This window comes from Trachurus japonicus, chromosome 14 (assembly GCF_045865225.1).
Source record: "Trachurus japonicus isolate A0001 chromosome 14, Traja_1.0".
NCBI lineage: Eukaryota > Metazoa > Chordata > Actinopteri > Carangiformes > Carangidae > Trachurus > Trachurus japonicus.
Genome location: NC_140920.1, coordinates 4,783,972 through 4,808,321, shown reverse-complemented (window position 1 = coordinate 4,808,321; position 24,350 = coordinate 4,783,972). Strand labels below are relative to the sequence as shown.

Here is a 24,350-nt window from a genome sequence, read left to right as displayed (position 1 = left end):
GGGGGAAAAAAAGCCTATTAATATGTAAAAGACCTGTAGACGTGTAGTTTCAGTTGTGGGGAATGATGACGGAAGAGCTTCATTTCCATTAAGACATTTGAGAATTTATATTTGTGCATGAAAAAAAAATATATGAGACGACAGTGAGGAAGCTCTCTATAAAAATAAAAACATCTTTTTTTTTTTAACCATCAGTAGGATCAGATGTTTGCTGCATTTGCCAGTCGTCAGTGACTGATTTTACACACACACACACACGCAGTGAGGCTGTTGGACGACGCTGTTGGATTCTGTTTGAAATAAGTCAAGACGCATTAATTCCCATGAAGAAATAATTTCCTCTGTGGCAGCAGAGACATCAGACGTCACAAAGTGCTGGTGGCTTTAAACCAGTAAAGTGGTTTATTGAAAAAAAGAAGAAAAAAAATCACCATTATCTCATTCATTTTTAATGTGGTTAAAAAAAAAATCAACCCCCCCAAAAAAATGGTGAAGTGCCATGTGTGATGTCATGATGCCATATACAGATTACTAGTGTGTGTATGTGGATCGTTTAGCTTATGTTCATCGAAATAAAGGATTAAATGATTGATATTGGAGATATTTCTTTGTAGTATAAAACTCAACTCATACTCAAACTGACTTGATAAGATCATCATCTTCTCACTGGTACCTGCAAGAGCGATGAGATAATCCTTTATTTAGGGCTGCAACTAACGATTATTTTGATAATCGATTAATCTGTCGATTATTTCTTCGATTAATCGATTAATCGGATTAAAAAAAAGGCACAAATTAGATTTACATTGTAGGGAAGAGAAGAACGAGAGGAGGAGTTGTTTCTCAGTTTGATCCAGCATGTCACTGGTATCATTTCTTTCTTTCTCCCTAACTTTATTCAAAAACAGAATGTTATTCCAAATGGACAATATTAGTGCAAAAAAAATGTACAAATAAGTTTTTTTTGAGTTAGTTGAACGGCCCAGAGCTGTTAAACTAATAATAGGCTACATTAAAAAAATAATAATAGACAAAATTCATTAGGGCACTGCCTGATTTGCTTACAAGTGGAAGTCTGCAGCATGTTTACATCCAGAGGAAAATTCTGATCAACCCTGAAAGTTCATCATTCACCGGATCAACCGACAACAAGCTGACGTTACTCCGACAGTTTTCAGTTTGGCTCACAGCCCGCTTCCCCGACCGGCCCACGTAATCACACCGTGATAAACATCAGTCACCGCGGGGGGACAGGCTGGACCCTCCGGTCACACACACACAGCAGCGATCTGATGTAAACATCGGTATTAAATGTAATAGCGCCCATCACCATAAAATAAAACGGGTAAATGATGATCAACTCTCTAATCTGAGTCCTCCACACACCGAGCTCTGAGCAGAGGAACAGCTGATCAAACCTCAAAGGAATATTTCTTACCTTTACTCCAGGTGTCCAAATCAGTCAGCAGCAGCAGTCATCAAACTCCAACAGTTTTATAATCCATATTATTCCCATTTGCATCGCGTTCCTCGCGGCCAGCGTGTTTCATTCATTTGCATTGTGTGGAAAAAAAAGTTTTAGCTAACGTTAGCTTTAGCTTTAGCTTTAGCTTTAGCTCCTGACAAGAGAGGCTGACAGAGGAGACAGTGAAGCCTCTCTGCTGCTGGTACCGAGTCCAGACCACCGGTCCAGACAGTCCGTGACCATGTCCGTGACACACCGCTACCGAGCCGTGCGGACCGTGTCCGTGTGGGAGTGATGTTGGACCAGGAGTAAACAACGCGGTGGAACCGGACAACACAAGTCCGGTTGATCAGAAACACGGCTGTTGCCGCCGCTAAAAACACGTCTTTTTTTTTTTAACATGATGCAAATGATGCAAACCACCTCAGTTGTGTTACATCAGAACTCATATTTGCAGGTTAGAGCTTTAAATGAACCAGTGTGTGCAGAGCAGAGAGTGAGGGAGGAGTTTCTGTTGACAGAGCTGCACAATGAAGGCGTCTCCCATCACTGAGTCTGTCCCATTCATTGTGTGTGTGTGTGTGTGTGTGTGTGTGTGTGTACACACATTGTTGCTGTCAGTTTGTGTTTACTTGACTTGTGTTTTCTGCGTTTCCGTGTCTGTGTGTGTGTGTTTTTATTTTTGTGCGTGGCTGTCTGTGTTTGTTTTTCTGCCTTTTCATGTGTTTGTGTGTCTGTCTGTGTGTGTTTCAGCCCCCCTCCCTTCCCCTGTCCTTTTCCAGCAGACACACACACACACACACACACACACACCCAGAGCCCCTTCTTGTGAACTGGCCGAGTGTTGTGTAATCATTTATATAAAGAGGTATTAGTGTTTCCTCCTAAAAGGAACACAGGGAACATTGTAGCTCAGCTGGGTGACATTCCTCTTCTGCCTCAGGAAGACTGTGGAAAAAAAGCCTGGTGAAACTATTGGTTCCCAAAACTTGGTCATCACATCAATGGGCCCCCCCAAAATACACACTCTTAACACCATGAAGGGCTAATTCTTTGATATTTTTGTTCCTGGGCTCCTTGTTTTTGTAGTGCATGGGGTCGGAGGGGGGGGTTGAGTGGGCACTTAGTGCTGATTCATGCTCTGATTACTCTAACTTGTACATAATGACATTAAAGTGAAGTAATGTGCTCACAATTTTTCCTACTAACAAGAGCTTACAACCTTCTTAAAGGAACTGTTTGTAAATGTTAGCGTTAGTAGCTGTTAGCTTGCAGCCGGCAAGAGCATTAGCCGGCATTGTTTTATAAGAGGTAAGAAAACATCCTCTAAGGCCTCGTCCACATGAAAACAGAGCTTCACCCAAAACGATGTTTTTCTTGTTTGTTTTCCAAAAAATCTCCATAAACACGGCATCGTTTCAATAAATATCTGCATACACACAAATCCACTGAAAACAACTCAAAACGCTGCAGTAGCCTACTGATGCCAGGCATGTGTGGAACGTGTGTGGCGCTGTTGTTGTTGTTGTTGTGTTACGTCCATAGACTGTAAACGTCTAAAGGTGTAGCTCAGGTTACAGGTCAGAGCGGTGGGGGCATGACATCATCGTTTCACAAATGATCTGTCTGGGGTGCCCGCTCTGGGATCAGTTACCAAAAAATACAGTTTTCTACCCCCGAAAACGCTGAAATGCTGAAACAAAAATTGTATGCGGATTCATTAAATCCGTGTCTGTGACACAACGGACTCTGAAGTGATGAGGAGACAGGATAACTGAGCTGGTTAGCATGCTAACTGTAGTAGCAGTAAAAAATGATAGAAGTAGAAGCAAATCAAGGGTAGCATCACCAGTGGCAACGTTCATTGGTGAGCGAAGGACTGACGTTTGATGCTAAACTCTCAAAGTTTCTTGTAGTCTGCTCAGTGAACATCTATTAATGCTAACAGCAGCTATGTAGCAACAGAGAAACTTACTTTAAAAGGAGGTTGCATAGTCTTAGCAAGCTCAAGTTCACTTGCAAGACGCGTGCGCTAATGCATTTCAGTTGCTGCTTTCTCTTGAAGTAAAAGAGTTTAAACTCCAAAAAAGACACCGACCAGGCGATAATCTAATTTCTCTGGAGCAGCTTGTGCAGTAACCAAACACGTGCCAGCTTCTTCCTGCTGCCAGTGAACAGACTGAAACAGTTACTGTTGCTTCTTCCAGAAAATTTGAATTGAATTTTTTTTTTCTTAGCCGAGTTTCGATGTTTTAGAATAAATTAATGACCGCCTATTTGTTCCTTTCCGTTACCTCAGAAATGTCTGTGTTCTGGTGACATGTTTTCACACTGTCTCACACACTTGCGAGGAGGACGCCCATGCATGTGCGTGTGAGCGATTGTGACGTGATGAATAATCCTGCCAGTGGTTTTTACACCTACTCTATTTATCAACCGTAATGTGCGCCCCCCCCCCCAAAAAAAATAACGCACATAGAAAAGAGAAAAGTGCAGAATATTGTAAATAATGTAGGTTTCAAATTCTTGGCTATTTTTTAGTATTTTGGTGAGAAAGCTCAAACTGGAGGACTGTGCAGAAGTTGTTTGTTGTAGCAGCAGAAAATGAAGCGGGGCAGAAATGTTGAAAGGAACAGATTAGTGTTACAATAGGCTGCTCTGCTTTGGATTCTGCTTTCTCTGTTTTGTTAACAAAGAACAATCTACATAACAATGAAGCAGCAGGCTTTTGTTTTGGCGGGCACCGAGCCGCCCTTGTGTAGGTGGAGATGTTACACGCTACCTGCTGTAGGTGATTTCATGAAATGAAACTTAACTAATGTCTCGTTAATAAACCAGATTTTATCTCAGAGTTGGACTGGAGCAGGTTTAAACTTTAATTCACATCACATCAGTTTTGAATCCAGACCTTCTGTATTTAATAATAATCATAATAATATACTGTAGTGGGAACAGTTTTATGAAAGCAGCGTAAGGCAAGGAGAATTTCAGACGACCTTTGTGTCGCTACTGAACAAGAAGTAGATTGAGGCAGTCTACACTGCTACTGTTGCTCTCTTTTTAGGTTATAAGTTAAAATTTTAATTTTAATGATTTTTATTGCTACTTGTTTTTTTTAATATATCATCTTAATCGCGGTTGATTTGCACAATAAAATGCACTATATCCCATTACTTGAACTCAAAATGCACTGGTGCACATCCACTCCATGCCCAAGTCAGATTTCCCTGAATGGGACAATAAAGTACATCTTATCTTATCTTATATCACAATTTATTTATAGGTGCCTATCAGGACACTCAAGGTCAGCGTATAAGATAAGATTAAAAACATAACAATCAGAACAGTATAAAAGATATTAAATGGCAATAAAGTGGAGACATACTTGCTTGTGGCTTATTTGGCACAAGCAGCTTGTGAAAGTAAAGTGTGCATCAGCTTTCATTCTAACGTGTCAGATGACATGATGAATATTTAATCAGCGTTTTAATGTCTCCTGCTCCTCCTGTTATCTTCAGGTTGTAGCTACAGGTTGTAAACACAAATTAAATTAAGTTAATGTTTTGTTTTTTTCTAGTTCCTTCAATGGTAATTTTTTTTAAAGGATTCAGGCCAGAGACTTGGTTGAGAAGTGTCATGTTTTTGGGTGCAGGTGGATGCAGGGTGAGGAGTGTAGAGGAGGAGAGGAGGAGGAGGAGGAGGAAGTGTTTGGTTGTCGGTGTCTCCTCTCTCTCCTCTCTCCTGTCTGCTCTCTCTCTCTCTTTCTCTCTCTCTCACTGTCTCTGCCTCTCACTCCTGTTCCTCTCTGGCTCCCGACTAACTGGGTGGAAAATATGAATGAAAACACCCCCCACCACTGCCGCCCTCCCTCGTTGCCCAAACCCTGCTTCAGGCACAAACACACACTACCCATCCCACTCTCTCTCTCTCTCTCTCTCTCTCTCTGCTGTACCCTCCACCTCTTTTTCCTCACATTATTACGGGGCCTCGTCACTTTTGTTTAACATTGTTTGCACATTTCTGAGGAAAGGGCTGGAAGAAAGGAGGAGGGAGGAGGTGGGGTTGGTGAGGAGGGAGTGGGGGCTAGATTTTATGTTTCTATATTTTTTTTTACTGTTTGTTGAGGAGCTGTGGAAGTTTGGAGAGGGGAGAGGGAAGGCAAACAAGGCGACACACTGAGAGTGGTGTGTGCGTGTGTTTTTCTCTCTCCCCTTCTTTCTGTGTGTGTGTGTCTGTGTGTGTGTCACACCATTTATTTATGAGTGTGTATATCCATGTGTTTGATTGTGTGCATGTGCATGGCCTCTTTAGAAGTTAAGTGTTGATTGTGTGTCAGTTCAGTTTATGTTTGTGCACTTGGCAGTGAGTGAAAATGTAGAGATTTTTCTTGCATGCTTGTGGTTGTGTGTGTGTGTGTGGTTGTGTGTGTGTGTGGTAGCCTGCAGTGCTTTAGAGTAGTGGTGTTAATAAGTCTGAGTCATATCCATGACAACAGGCAGACTGTACTGGCATCTGAACCACAGAACAAAATGGCAGCTCACTGTAAAACGCAGAGTGACACACACTTCCTGTGTACAAAGAAATCTCTCTGTGTCCTGAAGCCTGTGACTTTAACTCCTTTAAACTTTGACCTAAACACACACGGCTTTAAAACCAACTCTGCTCAGACATGAATGAACTTTTTCTACAAATACAAAACATCTTCTGCAGATTCATCGCAAATTTAATTAAACTCGTTTTCCTGATTATTTTAAAAACCTACAAAGGAGAACAGCATGGATGACGATGCATTTTCTTGAACTACAGTAACTGTGCAGTCCAACACACAGACCTGACAGTAATAGCAGATATATTAGTATTAGTATTATTATTTCTAGTTGTGATGAGAGAGTGAGCGAGAGGCATTGATAAAAGAAAGAGGGAGAGGTGAAAACAGAGGAGAGACTAGAATGAAGCCGCATTTCTGATTCATGAGTTCCTACTTAAAATGGTAATTATCTGGATTCTCGTTTTTAAAAAAAAGTTCTCTCCATCTTTTTGGTGCTCTCAGCTCATTACTCTGCTGTTTCCACACTGCACTTCCCAGAGATCAACTGTCAGTCAAAAAGTGTGGGCAGCTCTGTAACATCCTCATGCTTTTCTTTTTGTTTAGTTTAGTTTTTTTTCCCTTCTCTTCCAATCCCTCAAGAAAAGTCGAGTTTCTGCAGGAGCAGAGCTCAGGTTCAGGAGGATCCACTCAATATATAACAACACACATCCTCACAGTGTGGATCACAGCTGGACAGATGTGCTGACACAGAGACAAACAACACACTTATGTTCACACTTAAGGGCACTTCAGAACTGCCAATTAACCTGATGTGACCTGGTTTCTGTGTTTATTATGTAGTTCAGTTATTAATATTTATCAGCTGCTCTGTCTTCTGACTGCGTCTTGTTGTTTTAACATTTGATCATCTGGTCTGGTGTTCTCACAGTTTAAGAGTAAAGTAAAATGGAATTTAATGGTTTGAAACCAGAACAAAAATACACAACGTGAGGTCGAGATTGATGAGACTGGAGACTGAAGCTTTACATGATCTGTGTGTGTGTGACTGAGTGTGTGTGTGTCTGTGTGTGGTACTTCACAGGGGTGAGTCATCTCTGAAAGGTCACTGTGCAAATGATGTTTGTGTGTTTGGGGAGATGATTGATTTCGTTGACATGAATATGACATGAAGATGACTCACTGCTCCCGACTATCACTGTACAACCGTTTCTGTGTGTGTGTGTGTGTGTGTGTGTGTGTGTGTGTGAGAGTGTGAGAGAGAGAGATATCTTTCCACTATTTATTTCATATAAATAAAACAAAGATGACTGTCTATGCTAAGGGATTTCTTCGGGTGTGTGTGTATGTGACGTGTTTTTCCATATCAATATGACATGAAGATGACTCTCTCTCTCTTTTCCAAAGCAACACTGTAACAATCCACCAGTGTGTGTGTGTGTGTGTGTGTGTGTGTGTTTTGTGTACACATGACAACAATTTATTAACATCTGTCTGTTTCTGTCAGTCTTATTTCATCTTCTCTGTATCTTGTGTGTGTCAGTATTGAAGACATATTGACAGGTAAACAAGGGGACATTGCTTCAGTCGTTGGCATTTCATGTCTGTCATGTTTTTATTGAATGATAAATGTTGTCGTGTCGCAACGCAAGAATTAATAAGTTGGCAATGTTGTTCATTTACAGTCATGTGCTAAGAAGACCACAGCTCCAGTTTTAAAGCATCAAATGACTCATTAAAAACAACCTTATCAGGGAAATGACCTCCTAGACGTGTTGAAGGAAGAGCCACCTGAAATAATAGAAACTATATGTGAGAAAAAAAGATTTGCTCACACAAAGGTGGGGGGCGGGGTGGGGTTAGGAGCCCCGACGCTGGGCGAGGGGCTGACAGGGTCACCTGTCGATCACAGAGCTGACGTGTGTGGAGATGATCAACGTCAAACGCATCCGTTCACAAATATGAACATTTTAAAGGAGACATATTCTGCCCTTTTTCCACAGATTAAAATAGCTCCCAGGTGTCAGACATTTCTGTGACATGCTTCGGTCAAAATACCCCAAGGATCAAACATCACAGCTCTTTTCATCCTCTCAGAACAGTCCTGTTCAGAACGGCTGGTTTCAGTGTCTGTCCCTTTAAATGCAAATGAACCACTGCTTGCCCCGCCCCTTCTACTGGTCCCAGGTAGGGGTGGTATTATGCAAATTCGAAAACTAATTACATAATTGTCACACAACTGAGGGAACAGCTCATGAAACCACATGGATTTTAGCCAGGGAGCCTGTAAATTACAGATGTTTTTTGTCAATTCTCACATTTTGGGGCCGGAAGGAAAAACAAACACTCAAATATATGTTAAAAAGCTTTCAAAAAGTGATATTTCCATAATATGTCCCCTTTAAAGAAGCCTCCAACCTGCTGTACGTGTTTCTGGGCTGGGGTTCGAACCCACAAACTTGTTGCTGTGAAACAGAGTTAATCATGGTGAACAAAGTGGAGCATTTAGCAGCTAAAAGGGCTCAGACAGCAGCTAAAAATGAACATGAACATTGGATTTCCGTTATAAACATGACTCCAAAAGGAATTATTACTGGATATGTAAATTAGCAGCTGTTTGCTAACATATTGTGTCGGCTCCTTGTTTGTGCTGCCCCCTAATGACCATAAGAACCAGGTAATGCGTTGTTGCCGAGTCCGATTAAAAAGGTTAATCCTGGTTTTGTAGACTCTCTCTCTTTCACTCACACACACACACATACACAAACACACACACACATACACACACATACACACACATACACATCACCCGCCAGCAGCATACAGGACTGAGCCTGGACCCTGGGGTGGGTAACCCTGTGTCTGTTGGATGCTGGCCTGATTCTCTTCCTCCAGTCTGCATTGCTGATATGGGAAGTGTGTTTTAGATGAGGCGGAGGGTGTGGGGGGGGGGGTATTTGTACAGGTCGCCCAAGGATAAGGGGCTGTTGGCACAACTCACTCAGACTCTGTCACACACAGTGAGTCTGGTGTGAAAATCAGGGGAAGAAAGAGAGGGATTACAGGGAAGAAAAGGGGCTCGCCAGTTTTCTCAGCCGGACTGTGACAATGAGGTATTTCAAGAATGAGAGATTATTTCACACACACACACACACACACACACACACACACACACACACACCACACACACACACACAGAGAGGCCACAGTGTGTAGGGACGTTCAGGGACGTGATTGTTTGCATCTGGTTTGTCAGAACAAGTGGTTTAATCTTGTTTTCAAAGTGACGTGTTCATCACAAAGGTTTTCTGAACGTTACTGATTACATTTTTTTATACAGAGTAAAATAAACACGCACGGTGGTTTGTCGTGATAAAAGGCTCTGCAGCTTTGTTAGCAGACAACTAAAAGAGTATTTTAAAACTTGGACTTCATCCCTTCATCAAAAATACATCTTTCCATCTGTCCTCCCTTTTTTTTCTTCTAATCTTTTGTCTCTGTCCTGTTGATCTCATCTTTCTCTCTGCATTTCTTCTGTTTCCTCCTCTCTACTTTCATTTTTCTTTATTTCTGTCATTATCATTCCTACTTTTGTCACATGTTCTTTTCTCTTTTATAACTTTTCATCAGAATAATTGGAATCAGATTTAAATTGGGATCTAAAAAACATGCACTTTTCAACCTGCTCGGTTTAATTTCTTAAATTCCTGCGATGATACGACTCCAGCTGGTAAATACAAAGAAGATGATGATAAACACTGACTCCACTCATTAAAATCATTGTCTTTGCCCTGTGCTTGAACACCAACAGAAGTTCATCCCTCAAACTTAATAAACTCAATATTATGTCACCAGAAAGTGAAATAATTTCTCCTGACTGTATAAAACACTTTAAGTAACCCTGAAACCTGTAAGTTTGGCGATTATAATTAAAACTCAAATTATTAACACGTCTTTCTTTGCATGTTGCATGTTTTCAGGGGGGTGAAAGTTGTTGCACAAAATTGTGGATATCTGCAGCTGAAATGACAGCTGTTGCTGTTGCTGTTGCCGGCAAATCTAATCATCTGTAGCTAATTAAGAGTATTTCTGTGAGGTGGTAAAAAAAAAAGAAAAAAGAAGAAGCTCCTGTTGGGGTTGTGTGTTCTCAGACAGGCAGATGGCAAATAGCACGGTAGTTGTGGAGTGTAAATGAGCGATAAGTGGAGGATTGTGAACATTGGTGAGAATCTTTCAGACTCTGAAGTGCGTTGGTTTGTAGCACTCTGCTCACTTTTCATCTCTCTCATCCCATGTTTCGCTCTTTTCTACTTTTCCTGCTTTAATCCCTCGTCTTTTATTTTTTCCCCAACTCATTTTATATTTCCTTCTCTCTCCATCTCCTTCCCTCCCTCTCTCCCTCCTTCCCATTCTTTCCGTTTAGCCTCATATATGTTTCCAGCCCTATTTAGAAGGACTTCCTGTTCTTCGTGAGTGATCTGTCAAGAGTTGATGTCTGTTTAAACTAGACGTGTCCTGTGTGGGTAGAGAGTCAGACTGAGAGCTGAGCTCAGCCGCTGTCGCTCTGCCCACACTGGAAATGTCTTATGTAAACACCATCCACTCCATCCTTTCTTGAGGAGAGATTATTATTGACGTTTTATGAAAAGGAGGAAAGTGCGATTTACACAGCGGTGAGAAACATATGGGAGCGAGGGGAGAGGTTTTCATACCCACTCTGTCTCTCTCTGCTTGCCTTTTTTTTTTAACCACACAGTCCTGAAGTGAATGTAAACTGTCCCAAAATAAGACAGGTGCTGCTGCCTGCTGTGGTCTCATGTCTGCTGCTAGGATTTCTAAGGGAGTTCAGAAATTACTTGCTGCATTGACATGCAGACAGGAGCAGGCGGGAATCGAACCACTGACCCTCTGGTTAATGAACGACCTGCTTTAACCCCTGAGCCACACCTGTGATGTCATCTGCATAAAATAAGACTAAGTTTAACCTGTGTCATTTTCAAGTTTGGCAAATTGGCACATTTCCATAATCCCTATAGTCATAGCAGTATAGTTCATTACCTTTATTTGTTGGTGCAAGCTATTTTTAGAACGGTGGAGCAGAGCCGTGAGCTGCTCAGAGCTACGCTACGGAGGCTAATGGGATTTCTTGGTTTCCCTCATCAAACTCGTCAAATTCACAATCCAACAACTCCAAAAAGCTCTGATGGACAAGTTGTGACCTGCACATTCACTACGCTATGAGATAATAACGGAGCGTTACGAGGCGTTTTCAAGGTAAATTCATGCAAAACCGATGATGCATGTTCCCGTCAGGGGCAGTTTTTCAGCAAGCAGTCTCTGTATTTGCCTCTAAAACAACTCTGTCTGTCTCCATTATTATCTCATAGCGTGGTGAATGTGCAGGTCACAACTTGTCCACCAGAGCGTTTTGGAGTAGTTGGATTGTGTATTTGATGAGTTTGATGAGGGAAACCAAGAAATCCCATTAGCCTCCGTAGCGTAGCTCTGAGCAGCTCGCAGCTCGCAGCTCTGCTCCTCCGTTCTAAAAATAGCTTGCACCAACAATTAAAGGTAACAAACCTACTCCTAAAACTATAGGGATTATGGCAATGGGCCACTTTGCCAAAATGTTGAACTATCCCTTTAAGGGATCTGGACGATAGATGGATTAAAGAACAGTTTGCCCCCCCAGGATTAGCGTCAGTTACTTGACCCAGGTATCTGTTTCTATTCGCTCTTTCACTTTCACACTATCACAAACAGATAAAATCACTCGTCCTCCTCCTCCCTCCCTCCCGCCCGCGCTCATGTAACATCCCATTCAGGAGTGTTACGCCACCAGATATACTTTTACAGTTCTCGCTCGTCTGCTCGTCCCCAGAGGCAGATCCAGTGGAATAAACCCAGGACACTTGTGGTGCTCGGGGCCTCAGAGCTGGAGGAGGAATTGAGTCAAGGGGGGTGTTTGGTTTGCTCTTCTTTTTTCTTCTTTTCTTTCTTTTTTTTTTTTGCTGTTTTAAGAATCAGAGCCCCACAGTGTGTAGTTCCTCCTCATAAATATTTCAGGGGGACGCACCAGTTAGATCAAAGCGAAAACTCTGCTGTCGTATTGTTATGATTGTAAGGAGGGAACATCTAAATATTCCCCCTCTGCTCCTCGTCTCATTAAGGACTCCTCAAAAGTAAACACAAGTGAATCTGAAGGGTTTTTTTTCTTCGTGATTATTTTTATCTGAAATATTCCCTCTGTCTTCTGGTAATGTGTTTGTATGTACTTAGAAATCTTGATATCTGTCATCAGTGAAGATTAAAATGGCTTTAATTTGATTTGATTTGAATCTTGGATGTTTTCGTCTCTGGCTTTCATGATTTAGTTTTATTGTTTTTAATCCTTATATTCTGATATCTTTCAGGTCAGACGCTGTGTTTTTGTTTCTCTACTATGATAAATTAATCGCTTTCAGCTGCTTAATGGACGGTGAAAATAACACGGACAAATGAGTACATCGATGTAAATCCACAGCAATTACACAATCAACAGCCTTATACAATTATACAGCCTAATTAAATCTGTAACGAGCGCTGTTGTCAAATCCAAAACTAAATCGACCTCATTTACTTTAGTTTACACATATGAAGCTTTTCGTGCTCTTATGAATTTCTATGGATGTTGTGGAAAACAAAGTGTTGACAGATGACTCTGCATTTTATCTCTGTGTCTGTTGTCAGGATACAGTCTGGATCATGGGAGGCCATTTGCACCTGATTTTGTTTACCCACATTATGTAAGCTGTGTGTGTGTGTGTGTGTGTGTGTGTAGGATACATGATACCTACAGTAGCTTACTGGGAGGAACACATTGTACTCTGACCCCCCTCCACTGACTGGCATCCTATTAGATAAGATGACCAGACATTTTATCATGAGGAGATTCACTGCAGGTTTTGTCGTTTTCACCTCTGACACCTAGGAAGAGTTATAAATATATCGGCTGTTGATTGACTTTAGAAATGTGCACAGCTTTTACAGTTTCAGTCCAGGTATCATTCACACTGTGTCATTTCTGGCCTCCTCTTTTCTTTTCATCATCTTACTTTCGTCCTCATTTTCTTATCTCTCCTCCTCCTCCTTTTTTATATTTCTATTTTTTATTATTACATCCCTGCTGCGCTGGCAGTCGCAGCTAGAAGGCAAAACAAACAGCAACAGAGTTAATATGAGACAAAACAAGAATATCATAAGATCCATCTCAGTATATCACACCACTGACTGGAGATCAGATTATGGACTCTGTAATCACTTTCTGCCTCGTTATACTCTGTGTTTTTCTGACTCTCATCAAATCCTATGAAAGCAGCAAAACCAGCTATGAATTGATTTAACAAGCATGTGTTGTATACAAAGCCTGATACAGTCCTTAAGCGTTATAGAGGTTCATTGTCACTGTTTGAAAACACACTTATCATAAACATATCCACTGTAGATTATATCGTTTATCCTGCTCTCGTCTTAATCTGCAGGTGAAATAATCCTCAACAAACACAACACGTTTAATCTCCCTTCCTCAAAACTACAGTTCCTACTGAAAGCTGCAGCAGTTAATAGACTAATCCAGTATCTGATCAGCAGGACATCGTTGACTGTTTTAATAAACTAATAAGTGTTTTTTTAGGTCATTTTAAATCAAAAATGTAAAATAACTTGCTTCTCGTCTTCGTAAGAACAGAAAATGTGAAGATATCACCTTTGGATATGATGAATTATAAAAGCCATCATTCACTATTTGTTGATATTTTCTAAACAAAACTAAAATTAGGCTAATTTTATACAGCAATCATCTGATTAACTGAAAATGAAATGATTTGTTCCCTGATATTTTAAGTTTCAGTTCTATCTGTGTGTGACGTGACATCTGATGGACACTCGGAGATGAACTCACACACTGCTGGTTGTGGTCTTTTTGTGGGGATTTGTTGACACTATAGAATATCAGCAGCTTATGTCCTTTCATAATGCAATAACACCACCCACTAATGTAATTAGACACTGAAGTTGCTTTTAACATTACATAACGGAAACAAGCAGCCCAGTGTCTCCAGTATGAAACCTATTCTCCCCATGTGAGTGTGTGTGTGTGTGTGTGCGTGCGCTTGTGATTGTATGTGTGTGTTTTGTGTGTCTTTGTCTCTCTCCTTTCTCCCCTGCCAGTTGACTGGCCAGGCCTGTTTGTCCAGTATCAGATATCAGACTGATACCAGGCCTCAACAGTTTCAGTTTTCTGTCCTTTTGTCTGCACGGAGATTGTAGAATATTAGATTTATTAATATAAATACGCTCTGATTGATCTGTAAATAGAAGAAAGGCGGGGTCAGGGCCTGTTTGGGACATCTGCACATCCACTGGAAGGTTTTTCTTGACAAAATTCTTGAGTTTGTGCTGTTTGTGTGCACATGTTTTACTGGTCCACAGAGAGACATGCATGGTCTCCAGGAGGGATGGAGGGAACTGTTCCCAGTTTATAATATTTAACCATATAATATGAAGATATAAAATCACATTTTGTATTTTATTCTGTATTTGTTTTGTTCTATTAAAAACAATCATAATAGAAATGATTGTTTTGTTATTTTCATTTTATTTGTCCCTGTTAAATGTTTCTCCAGTGAGGATTAAACTGAATTAAACAGTGGGAGCTGTCGTGATGACGACGGCGGGAGCGGCAGTGATAATGGGGAGGATAATGATAATGACGAAGAGGATGATGATGATGATGATGATAATGGTGGCGCTAGATGTGAGGGTGACACCGGTGACGGAGGATGGTGATAATAATAAGCGAGCGGCGTCATAATGAGGCGTTGACGACCTGAAGTAAAACGAGGGAGAGAAAGGTTGTTGTTGTTTTTGTTGTTGTGATCGTTGACGCACTTCACCCCCTCACACAAAGGTCACGACTGTGCCAGGGAGTGAGTAATAATGTATAATGGAGTGTGTGTGTGTGTGTGTGTGTGTGTGTGTTACTATGCCAAACACAGAGCTGTTTTGGAGCGATGCTGTGTGTGTGTGTGTGTGTGCGCCGTCTCTCTGCCTGATGGCATTTGTGCAGTTGTTGTGTTCCTCCCTTTATTTTGTCTACACGTGTCTATTAGCCCTTAGAGCATCCAGATGTTCTGCACAGGCCTGCGTATGTGTGAGTGTGTGTGAGTGTGTGTATGAGCGTGTTTGAGTCTTTATTGGTTCCCAGTGGGTCGAGCTCAGTTCCTGACCCCATTTCCTGATGTTGTTGACATAGAGACGCTCAGGCCCGAGGCTCCAGAGACCAGACACTGCCTGGAGGAGCTTCCTGTCACTGCTGCCTACAACCACTCCATTTGTCATTGTTTCGACAGCTTTTTCTTTTTTCTTTTTTTTTTTTCTTTTGGCATCCGTCAAAGTCTGATTTAGTGTTTCTGGACCATGAGGTCAGGACCCGACTGTAAGGGGAGAGCCTCAGACACTAGAGGAGTTTCCCAGTGATTCCTGTTGTGCAGGAGTTTTCTGTTTGCCTCACAAACATGCACAGCTTCCAAACATGATGATAAAGTTGTTAAAAATGACTCGGCTGGCGGGTGAACGGGTCACTGATGCGCCATAACAACACACAGAGAAACAGAGGACATATCACCAATAGGAAGTTGTGTTGTTGTCTATAACATTTTGAGATTTACAGTGTAACTCTCTAAGGTTTGTTGTTGTGTCAAGTGCTTCTCACTCTTGTGAAGTTTAACCTGCAGCTTCCCCCATTTGAAAAGGCAGCTGGCTTTGGACTGGAATTCACTCAATGACCAAGAATCAATTCTTTCTTTTCTTTCTTTTATTTTGAACGTTGTCGAGGCCAAAAGCAGGTGAAAAACCTTCAAATACAAACACAAATAGAAGTTCCAGAAAAAAAGAAAGTATGTAAAAAGAAAAATGTAACCCAAGAAACTAAAAATAATTTAACATCACCCAAAATCAAATATTTTTAAATAAATCCTGAAAATAAGTAGAAAATACTTCAATGAATTTAACCTTACAAACTTTAGCAGCTTTTAACTCCTGTAAATACACATAAATCACATTTTTCAACTTTTAGCTTGAAACTGTTTTAAAACACACCACATTTTTATCTCTACTTTCAACCCACATGATATTAAACTTGCATTTTAATCATGTGACTTTTTCAATACATTACATTTTAACCTGAATTTGATCACATGATTAGTCAGATTCAGCTTTATTTGTCCTTTGCAGGAAACTTGTTTTCACCAACCCGTACAAACTAACATCCTCAAGATACAACATACACATATTTATGAATACATCACCCACATACAGTATAACGATAGACAAATCACACATTTAGCGACTCACTGATCTGTTTAGCTCTGTTATAGCAGAGAGGACCAGCTCACAACAACCCCAATGCAAGCTGCAAAGACACATAACATAACCGAAGGCTCACCGGCTCCTTCATCCTCCTTTGAACCAAGCTCTAGTCCTGCACTCTCCTTTTCCAAGTCCAGACTCTCCGACTAAACTGTGTGTGTGTGTTTGTTGCAGGTCGCTGCCAGAGTTGTCAGGAGGCCTGAGCACCAACGGGCAGGAGGGCGACGGCGACCCCCCGGCTCCGCCCACCCAGCTCTACAGCTGCTACGACCTGGACGACCTGGATGTGGCCTGGCTGGAGCTGGTTAACCAGGAGTTCAGACAGATGGGTGAGTGTAAACACATCCATACCTCACACTGTACTGTGTGAGATCCCATCATGGGGAGGATTGCACTGTAACTGTAACTAAATGATATCCCCATTTTTTGGATGGTAAGGAAATTGTTTGGTTTGAGTTTAGTGTTTAAAGTTAAAGCAGATATCAGTGGAATGTTTTTGTTAATATAAGTCCTAAATAGTCCTATTTTCCGTCAGCAATCACTTACATGAAGTATTTCAGCCTAAACACGAGTCTCTCCGTCACTCTGCTCTGCTGTAACCCGAGGAGAAAATTTTCCTTGTGGGATACAAGTGTTATCCAATGAGGAGAGAGAACGGCATGAAGGGCTGTGTGTGCAGCCAAGGGATGCGCGTGAATGTGGTGACGTAGCACGAGGACCAATTGATGCCTGACAAGGGCGGGGGCTGCTAACTCATGGTGCGTTCAAGGAAACTCGTACTTTGTGTTTTTCCTTCCTGTGAAGTCATACCAGTTCGATCTGGTACGAGTTCACGGGTCGGAAGTTACGAGTGGCCGTTATAGGGAACTTTCACAGACAACAGGACGGTAAAAACACGAGCTACGGGTTACCTGGAACGCTACCAAGTCGTAGTTGTGACTTGAAGCTGTAACTTACGGTTTCAAAAGCCTGCCTTGAACACAGCATTAGCCGAAACGGCCGTGCCGATGATATCTGCTTTAATTAAAAGTTATGAAAACTGACTTTCTTCATCGTTAGTCGTACGCACAGATCATATTTAGTGAGTGAGAGCAACACGGGGCGAGGTTCAGTGAACTGCAGCTCATATCCATCATCCCTCATCTCCGTCTTTGAGTTTATTTCCCAGAATTATCTCCAAGTCTCATAAAAACTCCTTAATGAGCTCAAACTTTTCCTTCCTCAAACCTTTAGATGTTGTGTTGTGTAAGCTGCTTTTCTTTGCTCCTTCCTCTCCTCATTTATACAGATTTCTGTCACTCTCTCTCTCTCTCTCTCTCTCCTCTGCTTTGCTGCATCCTCCCATTTCGCCATGGTGACAACTGCCGACCTCCGAGCATCTCTCCCATCTCCACCCGTTTTATTCAATATCTGATCGACTCCTTTCAGATAAAGCCTAGTAATTGTGTTTATAAATCCCCGCTGGGGTTTCAGGCTTTATTTCTGGGACACATTCTCCTTAAATCACAAACGCACACACACACACGCTGGCTCTTCCTGGAGGAGGAGCGGGTTGTTTCTCATAACCTTCAGTGCTAGACCAAACAAACAGACGCTTGACTGGTTCTGCTGGACGAAGCTGTACGAATCTGGACTCATGATGGGATGATTCAGCTTTTTCTATCTCAGTCCTCTAAATACTGAATGTGTATGAGTGTGTGTGCGTATTGTGCAGTGTTTATACTTCTCCCTTCGGTTTAAAAGATGGCTTTAAATATATTTTCAGATAATTCAGCTATTCAGAGTAAAAATTTCTTTACTGTAGAACAGTGGTTCTCAAACTTTTTTACATCAAGGACCCCTAAATTGACACAAATTAGACCACGGACCCCCACTGGACAACATTTTGAAGCAAACACCAGAAATACACAAGTATTTGTTCTGAGAATTAAGAACATTACTTTTTTAGTCAATGTACGTTCAAATTATGGCCAATGACGTGAATTTTGAGAAATATTGTAGAGAATTTTCTGTGAAAAAGTGGTAAGGTTTCAAAAAAGGTAAAACACTTTCTAGAAAAAAGTGGTGAGATTAAAAAATAAATTAAAACATTTTTAAAATTTCTCCAATTTTTTTTATTTTTATTTTTTTTGAAAAAGTGGTAAAATAATAATAATTTCTAAAAAAAAAAAGGAGTTTTAAAATTCTAGAAAAAAAATGTTGAATTTTAAGAAAAAGTTGAGGACCCCCTTGAACCCTCTCAAGGGGGTTTCCAACTTTTTCTTGAGAACCAGCTGTAGAAAACTAAAATATTACAGTGGCACAAAAACATGGGAAAACACACAGTCCATCAGTAATAATAGAGCGAATACATGTGTTGAAGATCAAGCCTCATGGCAACATAAAACATTCAGAGCAACCAGTTCAATAAAATCAGATGAGTACAGAAAAGTACACAATGCATGGACGCTGTGCAGTGTGTTATGTGTGTGTTATGTGTATGGTATGTGTGTGTGTGTGTGAGTGCTGGATGCTGTATTACCTTGAGACAAACAGAACGTGCAGTCATGCGTGCAGAAACACTGACAGTGTTCGAGGTGTGTCTGCATGTGCAAACAGCTGTCACAAGTACAAACACAGAAACCTACACAGATACAAGATAAATATACAGTACAGAAAGTACACACAGTACACTGAGCAGACGCTGCACACACACACACCCACACGTCATGTGTGAATAATGTTGTTGCTTCCCTCCCTCCCTCCCTCCCTCCCTCGCTCCTCTGTGTGTGTGTGTGTTCAGTTCATGATGTAAATGTCACAGCAGGTTAATATCTAACTCTACTTTGCTTTTCCAACGCGGCTCCTGTCACATAGTTGTGTTGTTTTTTTAGTTCCTTGTTCGTGCCAACGTTCGGTGCGTTCAGGACTAACGTCTGCGGCATTAGCATTTTCACAGTGAGACGGAGAAGCAACACTTTTGGATTTGTGTGAGTGTGTGTAACTGTAGCTCAGGTTCACAGTCACCGTGTTGTCAGTAAGAACGATCAAGAACCTGTAAATGCTTTTTTTATTTTTTACCTTTTTAAATATTTGGGTGAGTGAGTGGCGTAAATGACGGATGGAGAAACAAGATTACTCAGCTCCACTTTAAAAAAAAAAGAAAAACTCCCAAGTGAGCACTGAATCCTTCAAATAAATCAATAAATAATCTCCCACCGCAGAATCCAGGTGACAGAAGTTTCTTTATTGCTGCATCACACGGAGGATTCAGGCGTGAAAAAAGTGGAGCGAAGAAATAAAAACGTAAATACCGAAGTCTCGAAGTGATCAGCTTAGCCTTAATGTTTTTTATTAGCAATCGTGGAGCAGCAAATGATTCACTCGACTCTACAGCTGTGATTTGATTTGTGCTCTTCAGTTACAGCCTGCACTCAGGAATCGTGACATTTTACAGCCTCCGTCTATAAATCCCCCCTTTTTTTGTCTGATTTTGAACAGTTATTCAAATAATCATTTATTTCAGAAAAATATACTTTTTTTTCCCCCTCCACACTAGATTTAATGCCTTACTGTTACCCATTTTGTATAATCACTGTAATCTCATTGCATGTAATGAGATAATAATATGCCACATCTGTTTGCCACCGTCCTGGAAACCAGACTGTTTATTTTCCTGGTGCTTTCAAATCCTTTATTTTTTTATGAGTATGAAGGCTTGCATTTGCCAGTTAAATCAGTTTTCATCAACTATTAACCAGCCTTAGAGCAAGGCATCACTTTGAGATGCAAATGGGGGTAGGAATAAGAATGCTAATGCCGACACACATTTGGTTGTGAAGAACTGAGCAGCAAATTTGTCTGTAGTTTTTTTTTTTTTCTTTTTTTTTTGGCTGTGATGGTGTGAATGTGTAACATTTCTCTGCTGCTTGTCTCTGGTTGGTGAAGAACCAGCTGCAGCTCGGCGCTCTCCCACAACCCTGCAGTTAATTCTCAGCACATTTCATGGCTCAAAAAAAACAACCAAAGTGACCTTGTGAGGTGTAAATGCAAAGGAAAACTACAAAGTGTATTGGCCAAAAATAACTTGAATATGGTGAACTGGCTCAGTCATTTTTAAGTTTCCTGTGAAAAGCCTCCTATTACATGTACTTGTTATCCTTGTCGGGAACAAGACCTTAAAGAAACCTCAGTGTTGACGCTGTAACTTCACTCTCAGCTTTAATTGCTTTGTACAGGCAGTATTTTCTCAAATATTCATTTCTGCTCCCTGCAGTAATGTCTGAACCTCTGCTTTCAACATGGGAGAGCAGTAAGACTCTTCTCTTCTCTTCTCTTATAGAAAAACAAAATGTGCTGGTATAAGACAACAGAGATAACGTTCCTGGCACAAGCAATTAACGCACTCCTGGAATCAGCCCTCCCTCTCCTCCCTTCATCTCTGACTTGAGAGAATAAACAAAAAACTAAACAGCTTGTTTTACTCCTTCTCTTTTCTTCTTCTTCTTCTCTTCTTCTCCCTCGCCAGCCTTACCGGAGCTGGACGAGCTGACGATGGAGTGTGTGATGGTGGAGCTGGAGAGCGTGTGCGAGGAGAAGATGCGGCAGGCCATCGAGACGGAGGAAGGCCTGGGCATCGAGTACGACGAGGACGTGGTGTGTGACGTGTGTCGCTCGCCGGAGGGAGAGGACGGCAACGAGATGGTGTTCTGCGACAAGTGCAACGTCTGTGTTCATCAGGTGAGGACGTTAATCTGTTTAAAGGGATAGTTCAACATTTTGGCAAATTGGCCCATTGCCATAAAGTAGGTTTGTTACCTTTATTTGTCGGTGCAAGCTGTTTTTAGAACGGCAGAACAGAGCCGCGAGCTGCTCAGAGCTACACTACGGAGGGTAATGGGATTTCTTGGTTTCCCTCATCAAACTCATCAAATACACAATCCAACAACTCCAAAACGCTCTGGTGGACAAGTTGTGACCTGCACATTCACCACGCTATGAGATAATAACAGAACGTTACCAGACAGAGTTGTTTTCGAGGTAAATGCAGAGACTGCTTTCTGAAAAACTGCCCCGACGGGAACGCGCATCAGTGGTTTTGCATGAATTGACCTCTAAAACAACTCTGTCTGGTAACGTTCTGTAATTATCTCATACCGTGGTGAATGTCCAGGTCACAACTTGTCCACCAGAGCGTTTTGGAGTTGTTGGATTGTGTATTTGATGAGTTTGATGAGGGAAACCAAGAAATCCCATTAGCCTAGCGTAGCTCTGAGCAGCTCGTGGCTCTGCTCCGCCGCTCTAAAAATAGCTTGCACCAACAATTAAAGGTAACGAACCTACTGCTATGACTATAAGGATTATGGCAATGGGCCAATTTGCCAAAATGTTGAACTATCCCTTTAAAGGATGTGTGAGTGTATGCGCATGTATATCTTGTTATAAAAAAACAAACAGGAGTCTTGAGTCCTAACGTTATGTACCTTCCTCACATTTCTCTCCCTTCAGCCGCATCATTAACAAACACACACCGAACAGTGGCTGTGGCAGCAGGAGGCCTGAGGGGCTCCACTCTGTTTGTTTCACACTGACACAGTGTTAATTATTCTGTCCGTCCCGTTGACACCGACACACACACTTGAGCGCGATCGTACAGCTGCACGCTGAATCACCGAATGTTGGTCTGTCTTGGAAAATATCTGTCACAGTGTGGCGAAAACAAAATCCTGCTCTAACACCAAGTGAAAGTCTCATCCACAAACAGGCTGCAGGAAGATTCTGTTTCATTCATTCGACATATAAATATGAATGAAACTGAAAAAGAAATGATTCAGGGAAAGATTAAAAGAGAATTATCACAGCAGAAAAAAAAACTTTATTTGAGAGTTTTCATCTCATCGTTACAGTCTGAACTTTACTGAAACACTCAGCTCACAGGTGAATACACTGACACTGAGCATGTTTTATTGATGCTAACATAAATGTATGTATCTACTGGATCGTTCTTTACAAGCCGAGGAAATTTTATGATGTGCAGCTTTAAACTGTGAGGCGCTGATATTTCATTGAACACACAGACTTCCAGTGAAACAGGAACAAAGCCTGCACTGATCTATAATAATGTTCTGAGTGACCACCACTAAAACTTTTATTAGCACCTGCTCTTTCCTCTTTTACTGTCAGAGGATGTGCAGAGAAAAAGGCCACGCAGACCGAGCACGCCTTTAAAAAATGCTAAAGTGAAAAAGAAAAATGAGCCAGAAGTGAAAACATGTGGATATTTCGTTGTAAATAAACACAGAGTCGTCCGTTTTCACAGGCTGGAAATATCTTGGATGCTTTTTCCACTTCACAAAACATTTACATCTTTGTGATCTTTATCTCCTCCAAATGTCCTCGTTCTCCTTGTTTGTTTTCTTCTTCACGGTTTAAATCAGATTTCCATCTTCTCCTCTTTTTTTTTTTTTCCTCCACCTTCCATGACGCATTTCTGCAGCCACCTTTATTGGTCTCCTCCGTTGGCAGAATCGTGTCTCACGTCACCTCTCGCTGGCGTTTTTGCTTGCGTGTCCTGGTCTCACGTTTCTCTGCAGCAGCAGCAGCAGCACTGGTCCGAACCACAGCGTCCTGGAAACAAACAGTCAGAAAGTGTAACTCTCAGGGAGAACTCAGTCATATTAATGCTGTTAGAGATGAAACACGCTCTGCAGCACGGTCTCCTGCGACCTCTCTAACCTCCAACAGGTGGAAAACCGGCCTTTGCTTCACTGATGTGTTGTGTTTGATCAATAAAATCCTTTGATCAATAAAGCGCTTTAATTACATTTAATGAAGACGCACTGATCTCTGATGTTGGATTTTCTGCTCCTGTCACTCCGACACCAATCTGTCAGGGTGAAGATTGTTTTGGTTTTTCCCTGCGTTTCCATCCACTTGTCTCTAAACTGCAACATGTAACGTTAAAGCAGAAGTAAGCGATCCGGTCGTTTTGGCTAACTTTCTGTCAGCCGATGGAGTTAGCAGTCCCCGCCCTCGTCCCTACGTCACCACATTCACGCGCATCCCTTGGCTGCACACACAGAGAGGACCGCCCCTTTATGCCGTTCTCTCTCCTCATTGGATAAAGGTTGTAGGATACAAGGAAAGTTTTCTCCTTGGCTTACAGCAGAGCAGAGTGACTGACAGACCCGTGTTTCGGACCAAACACTCTATATAAGTGATTGCTGTCGGAAGATACATAAGACTTATATTAACACAAACATTCCGCTTACTTCTGCTTTAATATAAACTGAAGTGTGTTCCTGAAAGTGTGTTTGAGGACAGTTGAGGGGAATTTCAGGGGAATTCAGGCCTCAATTAAAGGGTTAACCAGCCTAACGTGACTCATTTGAAATTAGACTTGTGATAATGAGAGATTGTGATGGAGAAGTAGAAGTAGTAATGACAGAGACAGAGGTTGGAATGACTTCTTCAGACTTTCTCACAGTTAACGGACAAAAAAAAAAAAATCACTGGATCGTACTAAATGGTTTCATGGCTCTGATAATCTGCTGCATTTTTAAAAATCAGCACCACATGGAGATTTGATCATGTTTGGTTTAATCAAGTTTTTCTCTTGGATGTGTGTTTCTGTGTGTGTTGTTGTTGGTTCAGCACAACACAACTTTTTAAAGAGCTGTTGGACAGAACAAAGAGGAGTGTTTCTGAATTTGTCAATTTGTGAATTTGCAGATTTTACAGTTTTACAGAAGAAATGAGCAGCAGAGTGTAATTACTTTTTTTATTTTTTTATTTTTTTTTGAATGTCAGCTCCGAAGCAGCAGCAACCACCACCACGACTGGAAACTAAATAAATGAAAAGTAATGGGACTCTGACATAAAAACAAGGCGATGGGGTGGCCTTGTGGCAAAGCTGGTTAAAATTAACGCCTGGCTTCAAATCCAGCTCGTTTA

At 41.4% G+C, this 24,350-nt stretch overlaps 1 protein-coding gene across 2 annotated transcripts in view; it reads left to right on the top strand.

Moving 5' to 3' along the window:
* The window catches only part of jade2 (jade family PHD finger 2), a 185,768-nt gene that overhangs the window by 82,035 nt on the left and 79,383 nt on the right, over window positions 1–24,350 (top strand). For both annotated transcript variants that reach the window (XM_085797159.1, XM_085797160.1), the window contains exons 5-6: window positions 16,593–16,747; window positions 20,926–21,137. In XM_085797159.1, the coding sequence (XP_085653285.1) occupies window positions 16,593–16,747; window positions 20,926–21,137 (367 nt within the window). The remainder of the gene's footprint in view (window positions 1–16,592; window positions 16,748–20,925; window positions 21,138–24,350) is intronic.